The 14,297-nt window shown below is 43.7% G+C and overlaps 1 protein-coding gene across 11 annotated transcripts in view; it reads left to right on the forward strand.

The window, feature by feature from the left end:
- The window catches only part of MAGI2 (membrane associated guanylate kinase, WW and PDZ domain containing 2), a 1,329,894-nt gene that overhangs the window by 1,262,136 nt on the left and 53,461 nt on the right, over positions 1 to 14,297 (forward strand). For 4 of the 11 annotated variants that reach the window (XM_072791396.1, XM_072791394.1, XM_072791404.1 and 1 more), the window contains one exon: positions 2,395 to 2,483. The exons of 4 other annotated variants lie outside the window; for them this stretch is intronic. In XM_072791396.1, the coding sequence (XP_072647497.1) occupies positions 2,395 to 2,483 (89 nt within the window). Of the gene's footprint in view, positions 1 to 2,372; positions 2,484 to 14,297 lie in introns of all 11 variants that reach the window. 3 more of the 11 variants (XM_072791399.1, XM_072791397.1, XM_072791398.1) reach the window with 1 other exon arrangement.

Here is a 14,297-nt window from a genome sequence, read left to right on the forward strand (position 1 = left end):
TGGCCCCCACCCCTGGCCTGCCCCACCCCCTGCACCCCCGTCTCTGCCCCTGCACCCCCTCCTCTGCTCTCCATTCTGAGACTCGCAAGCCTCACCACTTAAAGAAGAGAGACTAGCTCTTCCTCCCATTGTCCTCCCACTTTCCATCTCCGGCCTTTTCTGACCATCTGAGCTAAGCCCCCACCCTCCTCACTGAGACAGTCTGACCCTGTGGTTCAAGTGTTGATTCAGGGTAAGCTTCAGACCCGTCAGCTGCACCCGTTGGGAAGCTGGGCCAAAAGCCAAAGCTACTTCCCCGTCGCTGTCTGATTTTCTCTTGTCTCCCCTAGAGCTGACACAGAAAAGGTTCTGATCCCTGTAAAGGAGGTCAGCAAAACTCAAAGCGGAATCCAGTTCCTTAAGACAAATTCTTGGGTAGGTCCAGCCAACTGCCATCACCAGCAACCGTAGAGTCTCCTAGTAAATCACAAGCTTTCTTCTTTTAAAAGATCCCTTTGTGGAACATCCTAGTGGAAGCGATAGTTCCTGGAGGCAGATTTTTTTTTGTTATAAGAGAAATGTGCCTACAGCCTCGCTCAATGATAGGACTGCTGCACGTCCTGTTCTGATAAAGGCTTCTAATATTTCCTTTTAACCGAATTCCCTCAATCGGGAAAGATGAAATTATGTAACACCTTACTCCACACTCGAATTCTGTGCTCTAGTTATAGCAAAATCTCTAAACTTTGAGAATCACACGCATCTCTCAGTGTGCTATTTGGGTTCATTATTTTGTTTGGTTGGTTGGTTTGGGGTTTTTTAATAGAATGACAAACGCACACTTTGTTCTGACTAGAGAGCTGTTAACTCCACTGTGGCTCAGACATCTGCTTACAGAATGACTTGCTTTCACGCTTCTGTACAAAGGTCTGGTTTGCTCAGCACGCGCTAGCACGCAGGGGCTCTGGCCTCAGCGGGCCCTGGGTGTTAGGGCTGAACATGTACGCACGTACACATGTTGGTGCACCGAATATGCCAGTGTGCAACTCTCCGTTTTTCCTCTTTCACTGCAGTTTCTACGCCAGCCTCCCCAGCAATTTATTTCCACCACATTCTGGGCCCTTTTATTTGAACTCTTGTCCGTGAGGTTTCCTTGCACATGTATCTTTCAAGCCCAGTAAAGGTCACGTTTAAAACCAGATGCGAGCCTTCTCTGTGTGACACTAAAACAGCATGATTCTTTTCGCACAAAATTACTTGCATCTTGGCAGGGCTAAGTGGTAAACTCAATTAATAAGTCCTGAAATGTAATTTCCATTTCTAGCCGTCATATAGTTAAGCTTCAGTTTTCCGACCAGGGAGAGGTCCTGCTTTCCATTTAACCTCCAGGTGTCGGTGCTCAGGGTCCCATTCCCTTCCCCTGAGACACACACTGTGCCATGAAACACACTGCGGGGGACACAGTTGGAAATCCGGGCGGGGTGCTGTTCCCTTCTGGGTGCTGAAGCCGGGCACCACACCGCGTGGGGGGCGCATCGGGCATTTATGTGGGGAACCTCAGCAGTCTACACCCGCAAGGAGCGCATCAGGCTCCAAGTTGGCTGAGCCGCACGGGTTCGGTTGTTCTGATCACATCAGTTGTTCCAGATGTGCGGAGCCCAGGGAAGGGAGTGGGGTCGGCAGTGGGTGGTGCTGCATCCCCTGGGGCCTGGCTCTCGGAGATGATTGATTCAGGCCTCGCAGCCTTCCTAGGACCCATCATGTGCAGAGAAAGAACTTAGTCCAAGAGCTGAGACAGACACAAGACAGGAAGGCAGCACCACATTTCTTCTTCCTGCTTTATTTTTTTTTCCAGAAAACAGTTACACTCAGCAAATCAACAGTGCACTTTGACTACCAATAAGCAAATTGTCAGAGGTGAGGGAACCCAGAAGAATGTACGAGATTTTAAGCGAAAACAGAGACGTAGGACATGGACACACTGTGTCTTTTTTGTAATTTTTCAAAATAAGGAGATGATTACTGTGAATGATTCTCAAATGACCACCGGTATCACTAAAACATCCCCCATGGTTAGGGGAAAATTCTACAAAAACTCTGATACGACCATTTCAAAAAAATTTTTTAACATCGGTGCCTCCCTTAAAAGCACCTCAGGATGCCCTCAATATTTTGAGAAAATTAAAAATGGACTTTTGGAATACACATGGAGCTCAGTCTTTCACTAATTTCACTTGCTGCATGCTCGACAGGGGTAGCTCTACTTAAAGTCTTTATTCTTACTGCCTAGATAATTTGTATTCAGCTGCTCTAAACATACTAAGCAATCTTGACTCTAACCGTAATAATATATCTTTGTCACTGGTGCTGTTAATTCTAATGATTGGTCCTAGGCTGTTCCTCCCCTTCCTTTAGGAATGGTACCTTCCAGTCTCTCCATGTGCATGAAAAGTGACAAGCATGGGTCCCCATATTTCTACTTATTGGGCCACCCTAAAGACACGGTTTGTAAAATCTGCATGAATATTATCTTTCTCTAATGAGCTTTGGTTTTGCATTGTTTGTAACTGATGTATAATGCTTTCTCTTTGATAGTAGCTTGTCTAATTACTGCTAGGGCTCTGGAAAATATCTAGCTGAGACCTTACAAGTGATAAAGATAGGATTTGTGGGTTCATGAAAACTTGGGATGCATCCACTTCTGGGAGTCCAGCCCAAAACAGCCCCAGCAAGAAGGAGCTATAGGGAGGGTCCAGCAGAGGCAGCACCAGCCAGCCACGTTCTGCTCCACACACTTCCAAGAATCTTCCCTGGGCTCCGGTACAAGTAGTTAAATTGATTTCCTCTCAGCCCGAGTTCGGATAGCTCCAACCCAAGGCACCCCTTGGGCACTTGACAGACAACCACGGTCGCCCAACATTCTAGCCTTAGGATCCCTAAAGTCCTCCTGGCATCATGATATTTCCCCTGCCTGCCCTGTGTCAGCTTTCCACTAAGTACTGGAGCTTCTCACCTTCCTTCCTCCATTCTCAGTGATGCACCAAGTTTAAGGAGGGGGAAAAAACACCAACTGTGACTTTTTAAAAAAGAGGCATAACTTCAATCTGAACAATATTTCCTGCCATTTGAAAAAGAATACTCTCAAGCATTGGCTGTATTTTAGCCTAGCACTTGGAAAAAAGTCTTACAGGGAAAAAAATAATAATCCTATACATAAATAAAGCAGAATATAGATGATAGCCTTGCAAATATGGTTCAAGCAACTTTTCACCCCTCAAACACATCCCTAGAGTGGCCCCCGTTCCCACTATCAAATCCACTGCAGGATCCACAATTTAATAGGTAGAACTGGGATTTTAAAATGTCAGTTTGACTTTTCAGCAGAAACTGGTAGCCATGCTCAGTCCCCATGGGTAGGCATAGAAGCATGAGTCACATTGATACGTTTCTCAATTCGGGTTTGATGTGACCCCATTCATACTGTCACAGCCATGGCTAAGCATCGCTCTACCCATCTCTCTGAATTTTTCTTGAAACATATTTTTCCAACTATTATGAGCCTGCTGATCGCCATCAAGATTGGTTTAAATTCAACATGAAAGATAATATTATTCACTAAGCGAATTGTTTGATTGGCCTACTGTTAACTCCTTACTAAATACTTTTATACTGATATAAGTATCACACACACACACACACACACACAAATTGCAATTATTCCTTGAGGATGTCAAAAAAAAAAAAAACAAGTCTTAAACGTATCATCTCTCTGAAGTGTTTGTACTCAAGGATGTTATTGATCAGGGGAAGCCTGAATCAGAGCAAAAAGGAGAAAACTCCAATTTACTGGAAAAGACATAAAGCCATGGAATAATTATCAGGGAAATCCAGTCCATTGACCATGGCTTACAGAGGTATAGATTTGTGTTCCTGACAAAAGAAAGGTATATGCTTGCCATTGAATTTACTTTAACTCGTCTATAATCCATGGAACTGAGTCAACCAGTTCACCAGAGTCACAAGAGGGCCCTTTGTGGTTTCCATCCAGTCCCACCAACATCTATCAGACACCTTCTGCAATGCTGGAGAATAAAGGTTAATAGGAGAGTCTCTGCCCATGTGCATTCATAAGCAAGTAGGAATGACAGGGAGAAAACCAGGCAATGGGGCAAATATGCCAAGTATTGGCAGAGGAGCGATAAGAACCCACGGGAGATGATATCCTAAATCTGCTCAGCAGAGTTGTAGAAGATTCTACACTAGACAAGAGGTGACATGCTAGCTGGGCCTTGAGGGACAAGTATGATTTCACCAGTGTGGGCAGGAGGTAAGGCCATTCTGGGCAGAGGAAACAGTTGGAGCACAGCCAGGGCGTGTATTCAGAATGGCCATCACATACACTGAGACAGGGAAGGCACCAAAGGAAAGAACATGAAGGTGAACTCAGTAAGAAAGGGCCTTGTACGCCAAGCAAAAGAATTTGGATTTTATAGAACCAAGATGTCACTTAAAAATTGTTTGAGTGAATGGTGAAAATATCCACATTTGGAAATTTTCTTCAATTCTGTTTATGTGGATTTTAGAAGAAACTGGGGGCAGTTAAAATGTTATTAAAAACATTGAGGCAAATGATGAGAGGACCAGACTTGGGGGAGCGATGGTGGAAATAGCACATTGGGAATAGATTCTGGAGATATTCTAACCATTCCATTGACAGAAGTCACCAAATTGGTGAATAATGAGTATGAAGGAAGGGATCCTGGAGGAGGTTTGTGGCCCAGTGCTTGTTAGAAGATGACACCTACAGGTGAAGGAAGAAGTTTAGAAAAACAAAGATAATGCGGTTAGTTTTGGACTTGTTGAATTCCAAATGCCCAAAGGACTCTTACTAACAGGGCAGTTGGATAAGGCACTCAGGGCAGGAGCCAGAGCATTTGGGGAGTCCCTGCGAGGACAGCGAGGGACAGGCTCTCACAGAGACCCTCTATGGACAGAGAGGAGAGTCCTTGAGACATGGTCACATCCATGTGGCAAGTAAGAAAAGTCGGTGAAGGAGATAAGAAAGGACAATCTGAGAAGTAGGAAAATAACCGAAGAGAAGAATGATGGGAGCCGGAGAGAGGGTTTTGGGGAGGCGACAGGGAGAATGACCCATTTTCTTGATGAAAAAGTGGTTGCTCTGCCCCAGGATGAACTGGGGGCAGGGTGAGGAAAGGGGTGGGAAGAAGTGAGATAGCAAAAACTACAGCTCCTACTTAGATTCAGTCCCGGGGTTCAGCCTGGTTTTTCTGGTTTGTTTTTTCAGAGGGCAGGGAAAGGCAGGGTACAAGGATGAATGACACCAGTTCTCCCCTAAGGGAACTCTGTGTGTAGAGAATGTTTAAGGAAAACGTGGTGTTTTTGGTTCACACACACAAAAAAATGCTCTTTAATATCACTCATTAACATCATTCTCAAATGCATTGTGTTATATCCCTGGATTGATGCACAAAGTATTTTGAAAACAAGCATGCTCTGCTTAATTTCCCTTGCTGAGAACACATTTACCCTTTGAAATCTGGATTCCATCATCAAGACTCCACTCAAAGTAGCCCCTCTGTCACCATGGTAACAGAGTCCAATGACCGATTCAATCCTTCATCCTCTATCATAGTTAACACTAGTGATCAGTATGTTGCCTGGATCTTTCTCTTACTGCTTTGATTGCCCCTCCAGAGTGTCCTTCGGCTCTCTTTCCATCCAGTAACACCGCTCCCCAACTTTTCACTCAGGATCTCACTCACCCCCATGATTCCACCTGTCACTACTGTGCAGATGACTCACTTCCCTTTTGCTATGTCTGGCTTCATTCCACAACTCCACCCTGAAACTTACCACTGCCTGCTAGACATTTCTAGCCAGATGCTTTGCATTTGTATATTCAAAATTATACTTATGAACTTCCCTCCTGATAAAACTCCTCCTTTTGAATCACTTATTAAGGGACTATCAATCCTCCTCATCACCCAGCTCAAACCCAACCCCCTTCCCTAGATAGATGATAGATTAGATAGATAGATAGATAGATAGATAGATAGATAGATAGATAGATGATAGATAAATAGATAGATGATAGATAGATAGATAGATAGATAGATAGATAGATAGATAGATGATAGATAGATAGATCTCTAGTTCCCAAGTGGGAGTGATTTTATGTCCCTCATTTCTCACAATGGCTCTCTCTTCCATTCCTATTGTCATTCTACTCCAGTTCAGGTCCACTCCCCAAGATTAAATAACCTTCTATCTGTTTTCTGTACTGCTATGGCCAATCTTCCCAGGTCATTGATGCCAGAGCAATTGATGTCCCTAAGGACTGTCCCACTCACTTTTTATACACACACACACACACACACACACACACACACACACAACCTTAAAGTAGTCCCCAGAGCCATCCCTGTTTGGCCCCACCCAAATCAGTCTCATCTCTTCTCTCTCACAATCTCCTACTTCATATCTGTGCTCCAGCTACACTGCAACACTGCCATTGCCCTATATTCCCACCTTTGTGGTTGGACACATGCTGATCCCTTGGCTCGAGAAACCCTTTCCCCAAATCATGTCCTCCTTTAAGAACCAGGTCAAAGGCTGCCGCCTCCATGAATCCTTCCCCAAGCCCACTAATCAGAAGTAACCTCCCACTCTTCTGAAATCCCATAGCCCTTTATATCTTTCTGTCCCCTCTTACTCTGTTTTATGACAGAGTTATCAATATCCACATCCTTCCTCCTCTTTATAGAATTCAAATACTGGTCATCAACCAGGTTATTAATATGATGCTTTACAGAGTGAACGAGTAGGTGAATGAATGACTAAAGGTTTGCAGGATCAGAGTTATTACTCTGACAGCAAATTTCAATGTAAGCTTTTGTAGATAGCTGCAGAAAGCATAGGATGATATCCCAGGTTTCCACTGATTGTCTCAACCTAAACCAGAAGTAGGGTCTGGTGGTGGTGGTGGTGGTGGTGGTGGTTTTTATAAATTCCTGCCAGTCTGCTTGACTTATACTGTATCTCTTTCTGTTAGGAGCAGAGTGGAGGAAAACTGGGCTTATTCAATGTGCCAGGCAATCGTTTCTGGTTAATCTAGGTTTTATTATTTCTATAAGGTATTTTCTCTTAAACTGTAGTTCTGACCTATGTTGCCATTACGAATTATAGTTTAACATGCTGGAGTTGCTTCTTTGCTATGGAAGTGCCATGTATAATATAGTCTTCTAGAGACTTCAGGGGACTGTGAAACAAAAGCTAATGTTAGATCTATCTGCGTGGGATTATGTGCCTACCTTCCTGCTGTGAAAAAGAGACCACTCTGAAAAACTCTCCAAGCTCTTTGTCTAGCCTCCTGGGTCTATATCAAGTTCAAGCGAAATGACCTATTTTATGTTATGTGCCAGACATTCTTTGATGCTGTGGGGGCTACAGAAAATAAATGTGGCATTGTCTCTTCCTCCCCTCCAAGAGCTCTCCACCTCATTAAAGAACTGCAAATACTGACTTGGAACAAGTACAAGACAGTACAAACCCAAATGATAAGGGAATTTGAGACAAGAAAGGAAGATAATGACCAGAATAGTCAGACAGGGCTCCTTGAAGGAAGCCAGTCTTAAGATAACCCTTGAGAAACCAGAGGGTTTGGGATGAGCAGAGAGAAAGGCAAAGGGTGCTACAACCTAAAATAGAAATAGGAGACTATGGGAGCTGATTTTGATACTAAGAAGCAAACGACTCAACTACAGGCAGGATCCCTTCTGAAAAGCAGAAGCAGAAGGGATAGAAGGGCAAGAAGTCTGAATGCCTGGAAGAGGCCAATACCTAAAAACCAATGGCAATGAGGAGGCACAGAAGATTCTTGAGTGGCACACTGATGTGGTCAAAGAAGTATTTCAGGGATTACAGAGAACGTTTTTGGAAAGAGTTTGTTTCATTTTGTTTTCAAAGAGTTTTCCATCTTAGCTACCCATTAGAAATACCTGGGAAACTTATATTTAAAAATTACCCGTAGAGGCTTCTCCCCAAACCAATTAAACCATTGGGAGGGAGTAGTGATTGCCATGGGTGGGAGAGTAGGCTCAGGTATGCTGTGATTCTTTTTTAATATGCCTCAGGTCAATGCAATGACTAGCAGGGTTGTGCATCACTGATGAATCAGTTAAGGAGGTAAATCAAATGAAGAGGCCATCCCAGTAACCTAGAAACGCAGGGATGGGTTAATGAGGTGCTGAAAACAATCGAAATGAAATACAGGAGAGTTGACAATATCAAGAATCTTGAAAGAAGAGTCATTAAGACTTGGTAACTGATGGTGTAAAGGGAATAAAAATTAGGGAGGACCGAAAAATCATCCCCAAGATAAGATACTAAGCACTGGAGAAGATGGCAGAGCCACTGTCAGGAAAAAGAAATAGGAAAATTCAGAAATGATGCCATTAACAAGACAGGTGACCTTTCAAGAATTACTTAACTTCTCAGGGCCTCAGTTTTCTTCTCTGTACAATTATAGGATTCAGTTACATGGTGCCTTTAAGTACCAGCATTGAAAGTAATGTGAGTGAACTTATCTAGTGGGGGAAAGGCAAATTGGACATCCACATGCAGAAGAATGAAACTAGACCACTCTCTTGCACCATACACAAAGATAAACTCAAAATGGATGAAAGATCTAAATGTGAGACAAGATTCCGGCATATGGGATTTTAAGAGATGCAGATAGTGATTCATAACATGTAGAGTAGTGCATCTCCAGCAGGTAAAACCCAAAGGGCAGTTGGGGTCCTCAGGGAAGAGCACAGAAAACTGGGGGTGAGAGGAAGGCCAGGAAAGGAGAATAGGAATCCAGAATTTCCCTCATTGCCTGCTCCAAGCTCTGAGTCACCTCCCTGCTACCCTGTGACAGGTGAGCTGTGACACGGTGGCCACTGTCCCTTATAATCCCAACTTTAATGTATGGACATGGTCGTCTTTTATATGACTACTTGGAGTTGCTTTCATACATTGGATTTTTCTGGAGAAAGATTGTCTCTTGTTAATATAGCGCCTTCAAAAAATGAATTGGGTCATTTTGTCATTCATTATGAATATTCACTAACACAGAGAAAGCAAGTAGCAGGAATTCTTAATGTCTCTTTCTATATTCAAGATCTCTCTCTTTTTTTCATATAAAATGCCAGAAGGAAGAAAAATTATCTTTTCCAAGTGAAATACATCTGTTCAGTTGGCCTTTCCCATTATTTCCATCAAGAGCTTATTATCCCTGGGCATACAGCAATCAATACAGTAGCTTGTTTTGAAAGTGAAATATTAGGCAATGCCCACCCACAAAACATCTCACTGCTTACTCAGCTTGTGAGGGATTGTTGGCTGCCTTTCAGTTTGTCAAATACAGTAAAACTGAGTCCCAGTCTTTCTACACCCAAGGCTATAGGGCACCGACAAGCTCTAGCTAAAAAGCCCTGGGTACTATGGTTGGGCAACAAAGATGTACAAATGGCCCACAAGCATATGATAAGATGCTCAGCATCAGTCACCATCAGGGCAACGCAACTCAAAACCGCAATGAGATCTCATCTCACACCTGTCTGATGGCCATGATTAAAAAAAGAAGAAGAAGAAAAGGAAAGAACAAGTGTTGGCAAGAAAGTGGAAAAATGAGAACCCTCATTCTGTTGGTGGGAATGTATAATGATACCACTACTATGGACAATGGTATGGAGATTCCTTGACAAAATAAAAAATAGAGCTACCAGCAATCTCACTCCCAGGTGTGTATCCAAAAGAATTAAAGATGGGATCTCAAAGAGGTATTTGCACATCCTTATTCTTTGCAGCACTCTTCACAATAGCCAAGAGGTGGAAGCAACCCAAATGTCCATCATGGGTAAAGAAAAGTGGTATATACACATGATGGAATATTATTTGATCTTTAAAAAGGAAGACTTTCTGTTGCATGCTACAACATGAATTAACCTTCAAGACATTGTGCTAAGTGGAATAAGCCAATCACAAAAAGACAAATACCTCATGATTCCACTTCTGTGAGGTAGCTAAGTAGTCAAGTCTTAGAACAGAAAATAGAATGGTTGTTTCCGGGAGTTGGGAGCAAGGGGGAAAGGGAGTTTGTTCAGTGGCCATAGGGTTTCGGTTTTGTAAGATGAAAAAGTTGCAGAGATCTATTGCACAACATGCATATAGTTAACACTACTGTACTGTATACTTAAAATGGTTAATATAGTAAATTTTATGGTTTTTTTACACCCTTCCCGCCAAAAAAGAAGAAAATGCCACAAGGGGCTTTTAGGAGAACCTGCAGCTCTAAAGCTTTGGAGTTCAAAGCACAGAGGACGTCCCAGCTTCTGAGCTTTATTTTGTAATTTGCACTGATGTTGGGCAGCGCTTAGGGCAACTAGATGAAGGGTGATGAGCTTCTTAAAGGAGCAATCAGTAGGAGAAAGGCCTCATCACCACAAGCTTGGCATTAGCACCCTTGTCTCTTACCAGGGTTTTGCTTGCTTGTCTAAAGTTGCTTCTTAGGTTCTTGCCTTTGTTTGGTTGATTTTGAAGTGAGGAATTGGCTTTGGAGTCCCGCCAGGGAGTGCGGAAGTAGGACTGCATATGTAGAAAAGGAAGTTCCTGAGTCTGGTGTTGTTTCAATGGTTCACTTATTTATATTCCTTTGTTTACCACCTTTCACAAAGGCTTCTTTGAGACAGTAGGTCAGGTTCAGTGGGGAGGAGGTATGTCCATTGTCCTGCCAGCTGAGCTAGGTAGGAGCTGGGGAAACAGACAAACGCTGGTAGAAGACAATCCTGTTTCCCTCCCCCAAGAAGTTCACAGAGAAGAGAAAAGTGTTCCCTTTGTCATCATCGAGAGCCTCAGGTGGCAAGAGGTGGTGCTCCCCACACAGTGACAGGTGATGTAAATGGAAACGCACCACCAGGTTATTTAGCATCACAAAATGTGACATGAAGATCATAATAATCTTTGTGCCTTCCTGTGAAAAAAAATGTGTTGAATTTCTCTGCCTTATCTCCTAGTTCTTTAGCTACTGGGTCACTCCTCAAGCCCAGAGCTCCATACTAGCTCCCTGAGAGAACTAACTGGTGGCTGAGGACAGAAGCCATGTCTACTAGCTCGGGTGTCCAATGCTTGGCATCTGATGGTTCCTTGCACTGCATTGTATGAACGGATGAGTGAATGAATGAATGAATGAATGAATGAATGAATAGAAAGGAAATAGCAGTGTCCACCTGCCCTCCAAAAGACTATGGTGTATTAGGCAAGAGAGAAAAACAAGTACTCCTATGACTAAAGGAACATAAAAATAATCACAGCTCCTAAAACACAGTAGATACCCTCAGATGAAGAGGAGCGCAGTAGACTAGGCTGAGAGGGGGCACGCTGGGGGGAGTCTTCTTTTTTTTTTTTTTTTTTATGATAGTCACATAGAGAGAGAGAGAGAGGCAGAGGGAGAAGCAGGCTCCATGCACCGGGAGCCCGACGTGGGATTCGATCCCGGGCCTCCAGGATCGCGTCCTGGGCCAAAGGCAGGCGCTAAACCGCTGCGCCACCCAGGGTTCCCTGGGGGGAGTCTTCTTAAGGAAAGAATCCCTGACCTTCCAGTCTTCAGCCTTCCAGGATGAAATTAAGTTGTTTTAACTAACCACAGCACCTTTTGCCTAGATTTAGACTACACCGCTCCATTTAAGTCTATGTATGTGCTGGGTAACATGACTGCGTTCTAAGAATGAGCCACCACGTTGACCCGGTAGACCTGGTTTCCTCCATTCCAAAGAGGGTGCAACATAAATACAGTTCATAAAAGAGAGTAGTACTGGATCCAGGCGATTCTGAGGTCGATCTCGTGGGAGTAGGAGCGTGCTTGAAAATCACAAAGCTAGAACTAAGCCTTTAATACCTCACAGCAAGCTCAAAGTTCAGTTTAGACTACTGAACAGAAGGCAACAAAATCCAGTCAATTATTTCCACCTCTATTTCTCCGCAAAGAGTAAACAATTTTCAGCTGAAATTTTTTTCTGACTTAGCCTTTTCATCTTTCTTCTCCGTCTGATCTTTCCACAATCCGCTCACCCCAGAATGTGGATGCTGCCACTTTGAAACAAGGAAGGAACACGCAGTGTGGAGAGGGAGCTTAGAGAGTGAGGGAGAACAGCCTCAGACTTCAGGTCCTGCTAGAGACCTGAGAGGAGAAAATACAGGAAGGGTTGACTCTATTTTCCCAAATTCCTGGTTAGTGGATTCCACCTGAGAGAAAGCATTTAGGGGCCTTAGCCTCACTCTTGGATCTCCAAATAGATACATAGTCCCCTGGCAGGTTCATGACCTGTCAGTCCCATGGGTCCCCACCCCCTTTGAAGGCAAGGACAAGGAAAGGGGAGGGAAGGGCAGAGAAGGGAACCCCCCACCCCCCGCCATCACCTGCTCAGAGGATGCCACAAGCCTGGGACATGTTCTGTAGTAAGAGTCTCCTCATCAACTGCTCAAGTGAGCTGTCTGAAAGGCTAAAGTTCTGGAATGAGTTCCTAGAAGAGGAATTAAGAAAGGCTGTACCTTACAACTCCGTTTTGACAATGTTCCTGCTGTCAATCTGTGGCTACGTCAGTTCTCAAATGATGCCCTACCGGGAACTCTTTCTTGAGATAACTTTTACTGAGTTTCACGAATTAATACATATGATAGCGTATCTCAAATACAGAAATAGTCAAGAAGGAAGAGAACTCTTTCTCTCTTTTGAAAATGTAACCATTATATTTTGAAACCTGTTTTTTTTTTCTTTTCATTTGACAGTATTTTGAGACTAGTAGGGAAATTGAATATCCTTCTTACATCATTTTCCATGACTCCCTTGTACGTTGTTATCTAGATTTATCATTTAACGAATCCCCTATTTAGACTTCTCTTCTTCATGTACTTCTCCCACTGTTGTGATAAACACTACAAAAAATACCCTCGTAGCTATACTGCTCCTCTATCTTTGATTATTTCCTTAGGGAAACCTCTGAAAAGCAAAACCAGTGGGTCAGAGAGTATCTGCATCCTCATGGGAACATGGACAACATCAGGGGAGTCAGCTTTGGGACCTACCCTTGAGTGAGGAAGTAAATTTGTTATTAAAATATCTTTTCCCATAGCCAAGCATTGTGAGCCCTAGCAGAGGCCCTGTGATCTGATAAAAAGTGTCCGGGATTGAGAGTCAGCACTGCGGTGGGTGGAAGGCCAGGCTGCCCCTCACTCCTAGCAAAATGCCTCAGGCCCTGGCCTCAGCTCTCTGGGGCTCCCTCACCTCATTTGTGACATAGGGAAATGGCTGACCATCCCTCCAGCTGCAAACACAATTGCATACTATTTATTAGGATGGACAGCGTGTTTCACTTTTATTGTCACTTCCATTTTGTTTAGTTTGTTTTTAAACAGCACTAACAATATTTCTTGAAGAAGCAGAGGGCTATGTGCAATCTCATGATGGTTTCTTGACAGCTTAAAAAATCGTAGGCCTTCTCAGATAACTCAGAAGTTCCCTGCATCTGTGCACTCTATTTCTCTAGAGAAGAACAATTAGTCAAGACGAGGCCCAAGCCCATGACACCCCTGATATTACTTACCATGGCTTTCTTCCAAAGTGTTCTGGGCAATAAGACCTTTTCAGACACTTCAACAATGGATGTCAGTCAGGCTTCATTTGCCCACAGCAGAACTGACCTACGGCACGCTAAACACTGACCTACCACAGGCCCACGGCACACTGGTGTTCCGGTGGGGGTCAACCATCGCCAGGAGGCCACTGGCTTGTGGCTTCAGAGGTACCAGCCGACAAAGGAGGATTTTGAAGCTCCTTTCTGTTAACTTGAGTAAACCATGTTTCCATTTGAGCAACATGCTGAGTTGGTAGTATGTGAGGAAACCGGTAGAGCCCATGTTAACTAGTTGTCATCCGTCCTAGGAAGGTAATGAAGCCTTACCTTCACATATGTGCTACTTCATGGAGAAAATTCTTATGAGGTGATGTTTTCAGCTGGCAGGCCTCTGAGAATCTGGTAAAGACAGATCTCCCATAACATGGGAGAATCATCTTCACCTTGTAGCTCAGAAATCTAAGACACAAAAGGAATTTCTGACTAACCTACAAGCCTGTTGTAGAAACAAACGTTTCCATTCCCTTGCCTTCTCTGCACTCATCTCAAAGTACTCCCAGCTGAAGAGCAGCAGCCTATGGAAAATCCTCCTGTGTCATTCAGTTGCTGCCCAAAGCAGACAGC

Source organism: Canis lupus, chromosome 21 (assembly GCF_048164855.1).
Source record: "Canis lupus baileyi chromosome 21, mCanLup2.hap1, whole genome shotgun sequence".
Taxonomy (NCBI): Eukaryota; Metazoa; Chordata; class Mammalia; order Carnivora; family Canidae; genus Canis; species Canis lupus.